This window comes from Pelodiscus sinensis, chromosome 23 (genome assembly GCF_052426305.1).
Source record: "Pelodiscus sinensis isolate ZL-2025 chromosome 23, ASM5242630v1, whole genome shotgun sequence".
In the NCBI taxonomy this organism is placed as follows: Eukaryota; Metazoa; Chordata; order Testudines; family Trionychidae; genus Pelodiscus; species Pelodiscus sinensis.
This window is the reverse complement of record NC_143074.1, coordinates 3,500,857-3,517,410: the sequence shown is the minus strand read 5'-3', so window position 1 is coordinate 3,517,410 and position 16,554 is coordinate 3,500,857. Positions and strand designations below refer to the sequence as shown.

At 59.3% G+C, this 16,554-nt stretch overlaps 1 protein-coding gene across 3 annotated transcripts in view; it reads left to right on the top strand.

Annotated features, from left to right (window-relative positions):
• RGS3 (regulator of G protein signaling 3) overlaps window positions 1-16,554 on the top strand; it is a 136,815-nt gene that overhangs the window by 32,810 nt on the left and 87,451 nt on the right. For 2 of the 3 annotated variants that reach the window (XM_075905326.2, XM_075905325.2), the window contains exons 9-13: window positions 473-519; window positions 6,896-6,977; window positions 9,984-10,089; window positions 10,615-10,954; window positions 12,136-12,175. In XM_075905326.2, coding sequence (XP_075761441.2) covers window positions 473-519; window positions 6,896-6,977; window positions 9,984-10,089; window positions 10,615-10,954; window positions 12,136-12,175 — 615 coding nt within the window. Of the gene's footprint in view, window positions 1-472; window positions 520-4,141; window positions 4,624-6,895; window positions 6,978-9,983; window positions 10,090-10,614; window positions 10,955-12,135; window positions 12,176-16,554 lie in introns of those variants that run through there. The other variant, XM_075905328.2, reaches the window with a different exon arrangement.

Sequence of the window (16,554 nt, the reverse complement as noted above, 5' to 3'; positions counted from 1 at the left end):
CCCTGGTCACCCATTTACAAACAGAGGCTGGGGACACCATTCCTACCCATCCTGGCTAATGGCCATTGATGGACCTAACCTCCATGATTCTGTCTAGCTCTTTTTTGAAGCCTGATAAAGTTCACCACATCCTCTGGCAAGGAGTTCCGCAGATTGACTGTGTGCTGCATGAAAAAACCCTTCCTTTTATTTCTTTTAAACCCACTTCCTAGAGCAGGGTCTGGGCAGGGGCACAGTTGTAGGGCTGTGCATGTGAAAGGCCCCTAGCAGCTGCCCATCTTGTCGCCATCAGGGACTCTCAGTGCCCTCCAATGCTCTCAGGAAATGCCACCCGGCTCCAGACGGGAGCTGGGCCCTCAGACTCCATGGCGCTTGGGCTGCGTGCAGAGGGGGAAGACGCCATGCAAGGCAGAAGTGTCTGCGTGGTGCCCGAGAGCAGCCTCTGTGACATGCTCTTCCCATTGCCTTCCAGAGCCGCCGCTGGTGAACCAGGGGTCTGAGAACATGGAGCAGCTCCAGGTAGGTGTGTCGGGCCCGGGCTGCCCCCGTGAACGGCGCTCCTGGGTGCAGTAACGACACAGGAAGCAGGGCCGGGGTGCTGAGGGGGAAGGCCCAGGGGGAGGCTGTTCCCATAGCAGGAGCTGTGCAGAAGGGCTAGTGCTGACCCAGCAGGGAGGGGAGGAGAGGAGAGGAGAGGAGAGCAGAGGCCTGGGAGTTGCTGGAAAAAGAGGAGGAGTCCGACTGGGACCCTTAAATGAGTGGGCCTGGGCTGGTTTTCTCACGTGCTGGGAGGAGGCAGGATGGCAGGTGTATGGCTCCCTGTGCCAGGCTGTGTCTGAACACAGCAGGGTGGCTTCCTTTGCAGCCAGGAAGGGGCCTGCTCTCTGTTTCGGGCCTGTCCACACTACTGGTAGGGTTGCCAGGTGTCCGGTTTTCTGCCGGACAGTCTGGTATTTGCACCGTCTGTCTGGTGGAAAAATTCAGAAAACACTGGCCACGTGCAACGTGCAATGTGCAATGTCCGGTATTTTCTGAATTCCCGGCTGGGCGCCGGACGGAAGCCTGGCGGGGGCAGGGGAGTGACTGGGAGGCGGGGCCACGATTGGCACTGGGAGCCCTGTGGTCTCACACAAAAGTGGGGGGGGGGGCAGGGGCTGAGACTCCCAGCCACTCCCCCTGCCCGGCTTCTGCATGTGACCAGAGGCTCCCAGCGCCAGTCGCGGCCCCGCCTCCCAGCTGGGAGCCTCTGGCTGGTGCAGAAGCCGGGCGGGGGGAGAGGCTCCCAGCCATGCCCCCCACCCCTGTCCCCGCCCGGCTTCTACGAGCAACTCGAGGGAGTGCTTGCTGGGGGCACGGCCCCTTGGACTCTGGTTGTGGCCTGTGGCTGCACCCCCCTCCCCCCACTGCCAGCTCCGCTTCCCGCCCCTCTTCCTCCCGGCTAGCACCGTGCCCCCCGGGACTATAGAATAGTCGAGTAACCGATAAGAATTCGTGAGATTCATCGACTATTCGGTTGACATCCCTAGTCCCCCTCCAGGTCACAGCCCGGCGTGAGCAGTGGCTCTAAACACACGGTCAGTAGCCAGGGCCCCTGGCGGCAGCAGGCCTAGGCTGCCCCACGACTCTCGTCTGGCGCCTGGCTCAATGCTCTGGGTGGTTGCTGGGAGACCTGGACTTTTGTCCGTGTGACCAGGCTGGGTGCACCGCCTCCCACATCGCTCCAGGCAGCAGGACTCCCAGGGCGCCCTGCCCACAGGCTGATACTCTCGTGTGCGTGCGCCTCCCGTTGGGTCCCTAGGGGCGAGGTGCCCAGAATGCACTGGGGCACAGCTGCTCAGGTGGCATGGTGAGCCGGTGCTCGAGCCATGACTCCATTGCGGTCTCAGCTCCCCACCTCTTGCGACCGGGTCAGGCCCCTGGTTAGAAAGCCCTGGAGGTGAGGTCCATGGGGCGAGTGACACACACCCTGGGAAAGCTACCTGGCAGTGTGGGTTGTGGAGGATGTGGGGCCAGAGAGCCCCGGGGCCATGGAGAGCCCCGGCGGGAGCTCAGGGAGAGGACTCTAAGTCTTGGGAGTGGCCCATACCTCAGACTCTACCAGGCGCCCGAGCTGGGTGACCAGACCACTGTTCTGAGGGGCCCTTCCTGCGGACAGCTGCCGCGTTTTCACCTACGGCTTTCCAGCAGCCGCTGCCAGATCCTTTGCCTGCCGGACGGGCCGTTTGAGACCGAGGCCTCTGTGATTTATAGGAGAGGCCGGGATGGGAAACAGCAACAAACCGCCAGGCCCAGTCAGCCCTGGGATTTATCTGTGCCCCGTGCTGCTGCACGGGCTCCCTCAGCTGCGTTCCCGGCTACTTCTTTCAAACCGTGGGGCTGCGCTAGACACACCAACCACGCACCTCATCCTTGCCTGCCTTGCCTGTTGGCAGGGCTTCAATTCGGCTGGAGCAGACCCACAGTGGAGCTCCTGCCATAAACGTTTTCCATCCCCTGGAGTGTTTATAGCGTAGCGGGGGCTGGCTGGGACAGAACTCAAGCCCTGCGCACCGTCACCACTGGCCTGCAAGATGGCAAAGTGAGGGAGGCGCAATGTCAGCTCAGCACCGCCCCAGGCTGGCCGGGCTAGACCCTGCAGAGCCAACGTGGATGGTGGCTTCAGACCAAGCCTTTTGTGTGTGTGCAGAGCAGTGGGGTCCTCTGCTAGTTAACGGCCCCCGTCGCCTGCTGGTGTGTGGCTTTCTGAGGCCGGTGCTGTCCTTGGCTAGTTAACGTCGCCCAGCACCCGCTGGTGTGTGGCTTTCTGAGGCCGGTGCTGTCCTTGGCTAGTTAACGTCGCCCAGCACCCGCTGGTGTGTGGCTTTCTGAGACCGGTACTGTCCTCGGCTAGTTAACGGCCCCCGTCGCCTGCTGGTGCGTGGCTTTCTGAGGCTGGTGCTGTCCTCGGCTAGTTAACGGCCCCCGTCACCTGCTGGTGCGTGGCTTTCTGAGGCCGGTGCTGTCCTTGGCTAGTTAACGTCGCCCAGCACCCGCTGGTGCGTGGCTTTCTGAGGCCGGAGCTGTCCTCGGCTAGTTAACGGCCCCCGTCGCCTGCTGGTGTGTGGCTTTCTGAGGCCGGTGCTGTCCTTGGCTAGTTAACGTCACCCAGCACCCGCTGGTGTGTGGCTTTCTGAGACCGGTACTGTCCTCGGCTAGTTAACGGCCCCCGTCGCCTGCTGGTGCGTGGCTTTCTGAGGCTGGTGCTGTCCTCGGCTAGTTAACGGCCCCCGTCACCTGCTGGTGCGTGGCTTTCTGAGGCCGGTGCTGTCCTTGGCTAGTTAACGTCGCCCAGCACCCGCTGGTGCGTGGCTTTCTGAGGCCGGAGCTGTCCTCGGCTAGTTAACGGCCCCCGTCGCCTGCTGGTGCGTGGCTTTCTGAGGCTGGTGCTGTCCTCGGCTAGTTAACGGCCCCCGTCGCCTGCTGGTATGTGGCTTTCTGAGGCCGGTGCTGTCCCCGGCTAGTTAACGTCGCCCATCATCCACTGGTGTGTGGCATTCTGAGACCGGTGCTGTCCCCGGCTAGTTAACGTCGCCCATCATCCACTGGTGTGTGGCATTCTGAGACCGGTGCTGTCCCCGGCTAGTTAATGTCGCCCATCATCCACTGGTATATGGCATTCTGAGGCCGGTGCTGTCCCCGGCTAGTTAACATTGCCCATCGCCTGCTTGTGCGTGGCTTTCTGAGGCTGCCACTTGACCGAGCTGCAGTGACAGTGACTGGGGGACTCGGTTGGGTTGGGGTGGTGAATGCTGGCCCACTGGAGGCATCTGGAAGGAGCTGTGTTTAGCTGCGTTCGAACCGGGTTCCCCTGGGACTCGGGCATTCCTGGGAGCCGCTGCTGCACTGTGACGAGGCCGTGTCACGCAATCCAGCTTTGCCCTGCACATCTGACTGGATGCAGCGTTTTCCGCTGTGCCTTTCATTCTGGAGTTAAACCCTGAGTGCCCCTGAACTCCAAGCTTTGGGTCGTGCTCCCCCCGCCCTCCCGTAAACACAAAGCGCTATTGTGCCTGTGCGCTGTGTGAGAACAGATTCTGCCTTGGTGTCCTCAAGCAGAATCCCTGTAAGGCGCTCCCGTAAGAAGTCGTCTTTACTGAAGTGAAGCTTGTCCAGCCGGGGCCTGTGAACGCTGCTTTACACACCCTCAACGTGTGTGTGGGAACGTTGCGATAACAAAGTGCTCTGTGCGGCCGAAGAATGCAGCAGGAACAAAAGCCGCATCGACGGACAAGGGACTAGGGAATACTGAGTGGTTGACAGGAATTTTAATATCAAACTCTCTCTTCCTTGTGGCTCGGCGTTTTCAGGAAGCCCTCTGGCTTATCGTAAAGCGGCACACAGCACAGACAGGGGCTTGGGAGGTGAAAGGTGGCTTCCTGCCATTCTTCTCTGGAACGGGGTTCCCATGGGCGGTCATGCCAGTTTCACTGTGGCTTGTTCCCTGCTGTTATGATACAAGGAAACCAGGATTCCTGCTCCTTTGAGGGATTTAATTTCCATGGGCTGGCGGCAAGTTTAGAGCCAGCGAGTATGAATCGCTTCAATGGACTGTGCAAGGTGTGCTCGGAGCGGAGATACCGACAGGTCTGTGGAACCTAGTACCGCGAATCCGGATGCCGGGTGACTCCATGGGGGGGCACGTCTCTTGCAAAGTCTGGGGGCTGCCTGCGTGCGTGTCTGTGTTCTCCCCCGGCTGCTCCGGCTGGATGTGCCAGGGCATGTCCAGCGTGTCGCTTTGTCGGGATGGCTTGCGGATGCCGTGAGAGCAGAGAGCGTGGAAACGCCTGGCAAGTCTGGGTGCAGGTGTAAATGGTCTCGGCCGGCATACGGGCCGATCGGTGGAACTAAGAGCGGCCCCGTGCTGGGAGCAAGAGTTCAGCTTGTGCTAATGGCTGGAGTGTGAATGCTAGATGGCTCCGGGTGGCCCAGGGAAGCGCTAAGCTGGGAGGGAGTGTCCCAATTTACCATTCAGCAGAGGAAGAGAGGGCCCTGCAGACTGTGAGCGGCTCCTTCCGTGGGTTTGTTGGGGCGCATTAGGAAGACAAGTGAGTGACATTTGCCATCGACAGCTGCGAGGAAAAAATCTTGCTGAGCATTGTAGAGAGAACTTCCCCAGTTCGGAAGGACGGGGTTTGTCCGGGGCTCTGTCGCTGGGGTAAACGTGGCTCTGTAGGTGAAACTGCCTCGGCATTTCAGACACACACTCCCCTTTGCTTGGCAGTGGGGTTCATGGCTCTCTCCCAGGCAGACCGAGGGGTCCCCAGCCCCCTTGCTGAGTTCTTCTGTATCACCTAGTTCTCAGGCAGGGCTGCAATGGTGAGATACGGGGCGCTGAATTGGTTTCACTCCCAAGCCATGGGCGGAGAGTTCCGATAACTGGGTGCCCCGTAGGGTACTCGCGCCGCATGCCGTCTCCACACCCCCCTTCCCTGTCTGTTCCCACGGCCCTGCCCCCGCCTGCAGGACACCGGGGTGCTTTTTGTTCAGGACGGGTGCTGGCAGCCGCGGTGCAAGCTGGGAACTCCAGCCCAGCCCAAGTGTTTGGGCCACTCTGCTGTGACGGGCAGAGCCGGGCTCCTGTTCCAGTCGTGTAGCAGCTGTGGCCAGTGCTGTGCTCTTGTGAGCGGCCCAGAATGGGCGCCGGACCGTGGTCTGGCTCTTCAGGGCAGCGGGAGAAACCGCACGTGGCTGCCGGGGAACCTGCCGATCCGCCGTGCGGCCCCCGGGGCAGAGTGAGACAGAGCCGCTTGCACCCCGGGCCTTTGGGTCTCCATCCCCACGTTGGAACAGGCGAGAGGGGCCGCTGCTGAGTGACATAACCCCCCCTTCTCCCTTCAGGGCAGAGTCTCTCGGTGCTCCAGGGGCAGGGGAAAGTGCTGGGTTCTGCAGCGTTGGGCTGCACGCTGCCCCAGGCTGGAAGCTCTTGTCAGGACCCCCAGGCCTAGAAACCCCCTCTACAGGCCAGGCGGAAGAGCCATCGCCCGCATTTCGGCCTGGTTTGGATCCACCAAACCCCCAAAGCCGCCCATGGCAGAGGGACTGGGCCTGATCTTGACGGTGCCAGTAGAAGGGAGTTTGGCTCCAGAAGCCCCCTGCCATGGTAGGGAAATGCTGGGAGAGAGGGCAACGTAGCTCCCACAACCAGCCGCTCCTGTGATTTCGTCTGCACTTTGTTAGAGCAAAAGACGTTGAGGCGCGAGGATTAACCTCTCCTCCGACGGGCTCTCTGGCTGCTTACCCTGCGTCCCTCCCTGCCTGTTTATTTTCAGAAATCAGGGTCAGTTGGTTCCTCCCCCACCCTCTCCGTACACCAGGAAACGTGACAAACGTCTCTGAAATAACATTTATTGGAGCGGTGACTCTGCGTTTCCGCTGGGGGCCAGCCTTGGTCACATGAACTTCACTCTAGTAACGAGAGGTCACAGCCTCCAGGACCAGCGTGATGGGGGAGCCGATAGCTTGTCCCCTGAATGCGGGTGGGAAACCCCCTTCACGCTCCGTCCCTTCCATTCGGAGCCCCTGGCACATGTGTCCTGTGGCCCCCGATAATGTGCGTGGTTTTCAGAGCCCCTTCATCTCGGCTGCTTTACAAACACTAAGTCTTGCCGCGCCCCTGCGAGGCAGGGAAACAGCATTACTGCCATACTACAGAAGGGAAAGGCCGGGCCTTGTTCCCTACCTCGTGTACAAGATGCCCGGCTCACCTGCCTGCAGGCTGCAATGCTCAGTGTTGTGTGATTTGTAAATGCCCTTCAAAACCGTCCCGGAGCTGCATGAGCAAAGGCTGGGTTCTTACTGGGTCACACACAGTAGCCGCCTTCCTGGCTAACAGGATGCCTCTGATGTCTGTTTGCAGATTACAATCCCTCGAGGAAGGGATGGGTTTGGCTTCACCATCTGCTGCGACTCTCCCGTCCGTGTGCAGGCTGTAGACTCTGGTAAGAGAACGACCCATTGTGACGGACTGGGCCGGGTCTGGGCACCGCTCAGGGCGTTCGCTCAGGGCGAATTGCTCAAATTCGGGGCTCCTTATAGCCCCTGACTGGAGGCCCTTCCCAAATAGGCCACAAACAGTCACACCGAGCGCTCCAGCTGCCTGCCCGGCCAGCCAGAAGCCTCACGAGCAAAACCCCCCTGACACCCCAGCTCTCTCCGTGCCCCAAACAGCCCCGGGCCTAGCACACTGGTGAAGGGTTATAAGACCCAATCTCACCTACCCTGAACGGGTTCTGTCGGGTCCCAAGAAACCAGCCACAGTTCCCAGGTCAATTTACACCCTGGATCTCACCCACAAGATCATGCTGAGGCAATCCCTTAGAATCTAAAGGGTTTATTACTAAAAGGAAGAAAAGCACGAGAGTAAGGTTGATAAAGGATAATACATTACATGCATCGAATCACCCAGTTCTCAATGCAGGCTCTTAGCAGAGATGATATAACTGCTGGCTTAAAAGTCTCTAGTGCACATTCAATGTCAGGATGGGTCCACAGTTCTTTCTGGCTCGTGGTTCCCTGCAAGGCTGCCTCTGAGCTGCAGACCAAGACGGAGGGTGCCACATGGCACTTATATACCTCTCCTGGCATCTTCTTGGCTACAGCAGGTCACCTGATCAGTGGCCTATCCCTGTGTCCCCTGCTGGTAGCCCTTAGGTATCCGTCACATTCCTGAGGTGTGTATTGGCACCTAGAGTTTCATTGTCTCCTTGCTAATTAGCATAGCCATAGGCTGAGCATTCCTTGCTCGTTGCTCTGCTTCAGACAGAGAATCTTCCAACATCAACACAGAGTACATAATTATAACTCCACATACACACATCATACAAGTACATGAATAGCACATACAGCATCAGCAGAGCATAAGCTTTCGTTTGACACCTCACATGGCCCCCTTTGTATACGCTTTTGAGGCACCCCCCCATGGGTGCAGCAGTGATCTTGGCTGCTCCCCTTAAAACCCAGTAACGTGACACCCATTTTTATGCATCGTTGACTGTCAGGCTGATTTGAAAGGGGCCTCCCAGCCCCCTTTGCGTCCCGCGCTTGTGCCTGTCTTGGGCGCTGCTCAGGCCTCACAGAAGTTTCTTTTTCTCTGGGACAATTTCTTTGAAATGTCCCTTTTTTGTGTGGAATGAGGCCAGAGGCCAGGTGACTCTTTTTACTGCCCAGCACTGTACTCTCAGCGGGACGGGTTTCCAGCAGGACTGCTGGGCTCAGGCAGCAGCAGAAACACCTGGGACGTTTCTTGCTGTTTGACACAAAAATGGTGACAACTCGTTTTTTCCTAATTGCTCATTGTGCGAGGAAAATGTGTTATGTAAGGAGGACTCCACCTAGGCAGATATTGTAAGTGCATTAATAGCCTGGTCCATGGCCCATGGAAACCACAAGGAGCCTTTCTATTGACTTCAGGGGCCTTAGTATTAGTCCCTGAATTTCCATAGCAGTCAGGAAATGCCAACATTAAGGACGAAAAGTCACCTTAACTCTGCCCCCTGGTGCTTATGCCTCACATTGCCATCTTTAATGGTGGGAAATAGCACAATATAGCGATTTGTGATAACAGTGTAGATACCTGAGTGTGTATGTGTGGTGCCCTGCAGTGTTTTGGTGTCAGTCTAATATTAGCACTGGCACTGGCTGAGAGGTCACCCCCGCCCAACATTCAGACAAAACACCAACAAACACCAGCACTGACACTATTAGCCTTCTCACTGGGAGAGAACCCAGTAGGTCAGACAGGGGTGCATCAGGTGAGTACAGGACTGGGGCAGTAGGGAGGGAAGGGACTGAGTCAGGATCTGGTCCAGGTGGTAGGGGGGGAAAGGGATGGGGGAGCACAGGATCTGGGCAGTAGGTAGGGACTGGATGGGGTCAGTGCAGGATCTGGGGAGTAGAGAGGGGCAGGATGAGGTCAGTATGGGGATCCAGAGCAAAGGGAAGGATGGGGATTAGCATGGGATCTGGGGAGGGGGGTAGGGAGACATGGGACGGGGTTAGCACGGGATCCAGGGAGGGGGGTAGGGAGGGATGGGATGGGGTTAGCGCGGGATCCAGGGAGGGGGTAGGGAGATATGGGATGGGGTTAGTGCAGGATCCGGGGGGGGGGTGAGGAGGGATGGGATGGGGTTAGTGCAGGATCCGGGGGGGGTGGGGGTGAGGAGGGATGGGATGGGGTTAGTGTAGGATCCGGGGGAGGAGTGGGGGGGAGGAGGGATGGGATGGGGTTAGTGCAGGATCCGGGGGGGGGGTGAGGAGGGATGGGATGGGGTTAGCACGGGATCCAGGAAGGGGGGTAGGGAGACACGGGACGGGGTTAGTGCAGGATCCGGGGGGGGGGGGAGTGGGGGCGAGGAGGGATGGGATGGGGTTAGTGCAGGATCCGGGGGGGGTGAGGAGGGATGGGATGGGGTTAGCACGGGATTCAGGAAGGGGTGTAGGGAGACATGGGACGGGGTTAGTGCAGGATCCGGGGGGGGTGAGGAGGGATGGGATGGGGTTAGCACAGGATCCAGGAAGGGGGGTAGGGAGACATGGGACGGGGTTAGTGCAGGATCCGGGGGGGGTGAGGAGGGATGGGATGGGGTTAGCACAGGATCCAGGAAGGGGGGTAGGGAGACATGGGACGGGGTTAGTGCAGGATCGGGGGGGGGGGGGGGTGAGGAGGGATGGGATGGGATGGGGTTAGCACGGGATCCAGGAAGGGAGGTAGGGAGACACGGGACGGGGTTAGTATGAGGCCTGGGGGGTAGGACGGGACAGTGGGGAGTTACTATGGGAGGGAAGGGCCGGAGTATGGGGGGGTGAGATCTGGGACGAAGGAGCGAATGCCCCAGCCATGGAACTGGAGCGGCTCGCCTGAGCCTGTGTCCTGCCCTCCCAGGACCGGGGCCCTGTCCTCAGCCCTTCCCGGGGCAGAGGGCTGGCACGGCTCCTCTCTCCGTCAGGTGGCCCAGCGGAGAAGGCCGGCCTGCAGCAGCTGGACACTGTGGTGCAGCTGAACCAGCAGCCCGTGGAGCACTGGAAATGCGTGGAGCTGGCCCATGAAATCCGGTGACCGTTCACACTCCAGTGGCGCCGGGTGGGGTGGGGGCAGCCACGTGTGGGACACGCAGGACGGGGTTGTGGTGCGACCCGACACCCCGAGAGCTGGCCAGCTGCAGGGTGCGAGGAGCCGCCTCGGGGGGGGAGGGGGCGTTTAGGAGACACCTGAACACGTGGTGACCCCAGGCTGGGCTGAGGCGGGAGCCTGGGTGTGGGGCCATGGGCTGCAGGGTCGTGGGGCTCGGGGATTCGGAGGGCAGGGGAGGTGCAGGAGGCACAGAGGTTCGGGTGTTAAGGGGAGGGTGCAGGAGGCTGGAAGGGGGAGGACAGGGCAGGGAGGGCTCCTTGGGGTGGTGCAGGGGAGGGAGGGAGGGAAGGGAGAAGGAATCCGGGGGAGGGGCTGTCTGTGTGGCCACGGAGCTCGGGGTTGGCTGGGCCTAGTGCTGCTCGCTGCCTCGTGTCCAGCTCCCCCGGGGGGCTGCCTGGCTCCTCCTGCCCCATTCGTCTGACCTCCCCCCGCCGGGTCTCTCCCAGGAACTGCCCCAGGCAGATCGTCCTGCTGGTGTGGAGGATCGTGCCTCAGATCAAGCCGGGCCTTGAAGGCGTGATCCGCCGGTCGTCCTGCAAACCCGCCTACGACCTCCAGTCGCCGCCCCACAAGCGGGAGAAGAACAGCGCCGTGGCCTCGCGCCCCGAGCAGCGCCACAGCTGCCACATCCTGGGCGACGGGCGCGGCGGGCTGGTGCTGAACAACTGGGCGCGCTACACGGAGGTCGGGAAGCGGAGCCAGTACACGATGCCACCCCTGTCCCGGGCCCCCGCCCACGGGGACAAGAACTACATCCTCTTAGCTCCCCTGAACCCGGGCAGCCAGGTACGGCCGCCCCCCGCGCGCCCGACACCTGCGCCTTGGCCCTGCCTGCGCCCCTCTCGCTGGCCAGGGCGGCAGCCCGCCAGGGCCACCTTGGACCAGCCCGCCAGCCAGCCACACCTGCGGGGAGCGCCGGCCCTAGGGGCAGCGCCCACCTGAAGGGAGCCCGGCCCCGGCCGCACACACAGCGCTGCCCTACTCCCAAGAGCCAGAGCTGCTCTGTCTGTGACCAGGGCTGGTCCTAGGCTCGCCCGGAGGGTTGACAGATGGTTTCAAAAAAAATACCAGACAAAAATTTGTCAAACAAAAAACCAAAAGGGGATCGGGGAGTAACCAGGGAGGTCGGGGAGGATTCGGGAGGTCGGAGCGGCTCTGTTGGCGGCCCGAGACCTGCTCTGTCTCTGACACTCTGGCTTTCTGGAGCTGCGGGGCCCCGGGGTCCCCTGAGTCCCAGCGAGGTCCCCCCTGCATGGGTCCCTTTGGGGAGGGGGATGCAGGCCGTGGAGCTGCCACACACAGGTGTTGGAAGGGGGGCACTGGGCTCTGGGTGCACGTGAGGTCTGCAGCCAGGGGGCCGACACCCCACAGCTCCAGCTAGTCTGTGATCCTGCCTCCAGCTCAGCCTCTCTGCTGCTCCCTGGCAGGCCCTGCCCCTCCCCAGCCTGGCCCTGCGCAGGCCCAAGGAAGGTCCTAGGGGCGTGGCACAGGCCAACCTCAGTGATCCCTTTGGCCCCCCAAGCTGCCACCGGGACGCCTGGTGTGTGGTGTCTGCAGGGGAGGCCTTCTAGATGGGGGGGGGGGTAAGGGCCCGCCAGGGAGTCTGGGCTGCTGCCCATCTGAAGGGACTCTAGCCCAGGGGGAGGTGATGCTCTTGTGGCCTTTGCTAAATGTGGCGTCCCTGCCGGTGCTGTGTCCCAAAGGCCCCTCCCATCCCCCGGCGGGTTGCACGGGGGGGCTGGGGCGGTGTGCTCAGTGGCGGGAAGGCTGGCTGTCCCGCAGGTGTGGGTCCGCCGGGCTGTGCCCAGCCGGGGGTCGCTGGGGAGGCTTTGCAGCAGGTAGGTCACCAGGCTGTCCTCGGCGTGCCCGAGAAGTGAGATCTCCGGGCTCCAGGGCTGACGGCGGCTGGGGTGTCCCTACCGGAACTGCCGGGAGTCACCAGGCCCTGCCTGCTCTGTGTCTTCCAGCTGCTGCGGCCTGTGTACCAGGAGCAGGATGCTGCTGTGGGTAAGTGTCGCTGCTGGGACAGTGGCTGCGGGGCCCCTCGGCGGAGGGGCCCTGGCACAGCAGGGAGGGTCCTGGGCGGCAGTCCCCCTGCTGGGAACCACGGGGCGGCCTCGTGCGGCCGCACGGCTGAGCGGGACCAGCCCGGCGAGCAGAGCCAGCCGGAGGCCCAGGAGGGGAGGCTGCAGGGAGCCAGGCAATGTGGCCTGGTGCGTTGCAGGGGCCTAAGGCTTGAACCGTGCCTGCCAGGGCTGGAGGAGAGAGGCTGCTGGCTTCACTCCTTGGGTGGGGGGTGGGGACCCAGGGACGCCCTCCTCTCGTTTGGGACCCACACGGGGTCACTAGGCTTAGGGCTTGTGCCAGAGATTCCCCTCTGGCCCGCCCTGGCATCCTCAGGCCAGGCCTGGGCATATCCCTGAGTGGAAGCAGGTGACGCCAGGGCCGGGCAGGCAGAGATTCCTCAGGCCTCCCCTCTGGGGCTGGGGCCGACCTTTCCGTCGCTTCCCTCCTGCCGCTCACCAGGCGGAGGCTGCCCTGCAGCGCCCCAGGGACCCCCACTGCCAGCAAGGCACAGGGAGGGCGTGCCAAGTGCTCTCCCCCACCGCGCAGCCGGGCATGGCGAGGAGCGGGCTGTGAGCCAGCCCCAGCGTGACGCGGTGGGGGGAGGGACCGGCGCAAGCCGTGATGGCCGGGGGCAGAGTGAGGGCGTGGGGGCGCAGACTGAGAACAGCGGCGTCAGCGGTGCTACTGAGCATGCTCAGTGCAAGCCAAGCAGCACATCCATTCTCCTTCCTGCCCCACACAGCACCGCTTTCCAGGGCTACTATGGCACCGGAAAACTCTAGCTTTTGGGCAGGTAACGTAGCAGTTAGCTGGCAGGAGCGCTGTGTCGAATCCCCAGAGAAATAGGCCCATTCTGCTGTTCTAATACGAACGTCTGCCTTCTTGTGACAAGGCACTGAAAGGACACTGGTTGGCCGTAACACTGTAATCTGTACCTTGACCTGGTCACTGGAGATGGCCAGGGCTCCTGGGCTCACTCTCTGCTCTGGAGGGGGGCAGGGCCCAGTGGTTACAGCAGGGGGCAGGTACATTTCAGCTCTGGATAAGAACATCAGAACGGCCACACTGGGCCAGACCAATGGTCCATCTTGCGCAGTGTCCTGTCCTCCATCAGCGGCCAATGCCAGGTGCTGCAGACAACACGGACGGAAGAGGCATCATCACAATCCGTCCCCTGTCGCCCACTCCCTTCTTCTGGCAAACAGACGCCAGGGACCCGCTCCCTGCCCACCCTGGGCCTGTCCTCCTTGGACGTACTTGGTTCTTATTGAAGTGTAGGAGCATAAGCTTTCGTGGGCAAAGACCCACTTCGTCAGGTGCATGTAGTGGAAATTTCCAGAGGCAGGTATAAATATGCAGGCCAGGATCAGGCTGGAGATGACGAGGTGGATCCAATCAAGGAGGATGAGGCCCACTTCTAGTAGCTGATCTGGAGGTGTGAATTCCAAGAGAGCAGAAGCTGCTTTTGTAGTTAGCGAGCCATTCACAGTCTTTGTTTAATCCAGAGTTGATTGTGTCAAACTTAAAGATGAACTGTAGCTCAGCAGTTTCTCTTTGAAGTCTGGTCCTGAAGTTTTTTTGCTGCAGGATGGCTACTTTTAGATCTGCAATTGTGTCCAGGAAGATTGAAGTGTTCCCCTACAGGTTTTTGTAAGTTGCCATTCCTAATATCAGATTTGTGTCCATTGATTCTTTTACGTAGGGACTGTCCTGTTTGGCCAATGTATATAGCAGTGGGGCATTGTTGGCACATGATGGCATATATTACGTTGGTGGATGTGCAGGAGAATGTACCAGTGACAGTATGGCTGATCTGGTTAGGTCCTGTGATGGTGTTGCTGGTGTATATATGTGGGCAGAGTTGGCACCGAGGTTTGTTGCAAGGATTGGTTCCTGAGTTCGAGTTATTATGGTGCGGTGTGTAGTTGCTGGTGAGAATATGCTTCAGGTTGGCGGGTTGTCTGTGGGCAAGGACCGGCCTACCTCCCAAGGCCTGTGAAAGCGAGGGATCATTGTCCAGGATGGGTTGTAGATCACTAATGATGCGTTGGAGAGGTTTTAGCTGGGGACTATAGGTGATGGCCAGTGGTGTTCTGTTGGTTTCTTTCTTGGGCTTGTCCCGTAGCAGGAGGCTTCTGGGTACACGTCTGGCTCTGTCAATCTGTCTCCTCACTTCCTCGTGTGGGTATCGCAGTTTACAGAATGCTTGTTGAAGATCTTGTAGGTGTAGGTCTCTGTCTGAGGGGTTGGAGCATATGCGGTTGTACCTCAGTGCTTGGTTGTAAACAATGGATCATGTGGTGTGTCCGGGATGGAAACTGGAGGCATGCAGGTAAGTATAGCGGTTGGTAGGTTTTCGGTATAGGGTGGTATTGATATGACCATCACTTATTTGTATCGTGGTGTCCAGGAAATGGACCTCCCGTGTAGATTGGTCCATGCTGAGGTTGATGGTGGGGTGGAAGCTGTTGAAATCATGGTGAAATACTTCCAGAGTCTCCTTCCCATGGGTCCAGATGATGAAGATGTCATCGATGTAGCGTAGGTAGAGAAGGGGTGTAAGTGGACGAGAGCTGAGGAAGTGTTGTTCCAGGTCAGCCATAAAAATGTTGGCGTATTGTTCCAGGTCAGCCATAAAAATGTTGGCACTGCTATGGGCACCCGCATGGCCCCACAATACGCCAACATTTTTCTGTTTCCACATGGAACTAGATTTCAACTTCCCCGATTGATTATGAGTGTTCACTGTGTCCAGAGATGGGAGCGTAACTGCCACCTCCTGCATCCTAGGGAGAGTGACCACACAGCTGTTCTGCTCTGCATACTTAGCTACATAGTCCTTCTCCTGACTCTGAGACACTAACTTTCCACTCTCCTCATCCACCTGGGAATAATCCTGTCCCAAAGACACTGGCTTCCCAGCAAGCTGGTCACACACAATCACTTGGTTATCAGACTTCTCCAATACTCTGGCTGTTCCTGCCTCATCTGGAACAACCCTCTGTCCTTCTGAGACCTCTTTACAATCGTCCACACTGGGTTTCTCTAAACCCAATTCAGTGGAGTCACTGTTAACAGACAAATGCTGTCTGTCAGGCACTGACACAAGTGCCTCACACACCAAGCTGCTGCCTTTTACAGGCAGAGCTTTCTCCTGAATGCCTTTTCCAAGCAAGGCCCTGTCACCTCCCTCAGTCACAGCAAACTGCTTGCTACAAGCACTGCCAGGACTCTCCTCCCTATGAGCTTCCTTAAGCCACCGTTCACCCTTCTCTGGCTCTGCAGTAGCATTGCCCTGCTGAGCCCCAACCAACTCCTCCTGCAATTCCCTTACTCCCTGGGTCATTTCTGGCCCCTCAGGTGGATTCACAGACAATCCCCTCTCAGGCACACAGACAGACTCACAAGAGACAGGGTCAGAGGCACCTTCTCTCCCTTTGCAGCTCTCTAGATGGCTGTAAACGTCCACACCATCATTAGGCTCCAGAGTTAACATACCCTCATTCTCTCCTTGTGCCCGGGCTAAGGGGTCTCCCTGGTCCCACAGAGTTGCTCCCCCCTCTTCCAGCAACACAGCAGCATCAGGCACAATATCAGTGTCCCCACTGTCTGATTTCTGGGGTTCCGGCATGAAACTGTCTGGATCTACCTGAGTCACCTCATCCTTCTCCCCAGCCGACACAAACTTAGAGCCACCTCCTTTCTGGGCCTTCTCTGTATCCAGACCCAACTCTGGGACAACACCACTGCTCTCAGCCAACGCAGGCTGTGGGGCAACTTCCTTAGACAAAGGAAGAAACTCTTCCCCACACACGGACAGACAACCAGAGACAGTTTCTCCCTTGTCCAAACACCCCTGGCTAATTTCAGGCATACAGCTAGCCACTGAGACAGCTTCCTTTACTGACCCACTGCTACTTCCACCCGCCAAATTGCCAGCTTGCACACACTGTGCTTCTCCACACAAATCACTTTCAGCTTGTGCAGGTTCAATTCCACAAACCTCACCAGCCAACAACTCCTCAACTAAAACTTCACTCTGGCCAGCCACTCCAGACTGCCCCAGAGAAACATTTCCCTGACTTCTGGGCTCTTCCTGCCCTGGTTCTGATTCCAGCCTCACCTCTGAGGCATCAGACGGGCCCTCACCCACAGGCTCACTGCCCCCCTGCACAGACACACAGCTATCTGCCACAGGCACACATGTAGAGACACTTTCCCCTTGGTTATAGTAAAACGGACTAGCCCCAGAAAACTTCCCAGAGTCACCTGTATACCCCTCAGAGCCCACATACATGCTTTGGGGCTGGGTAACAACA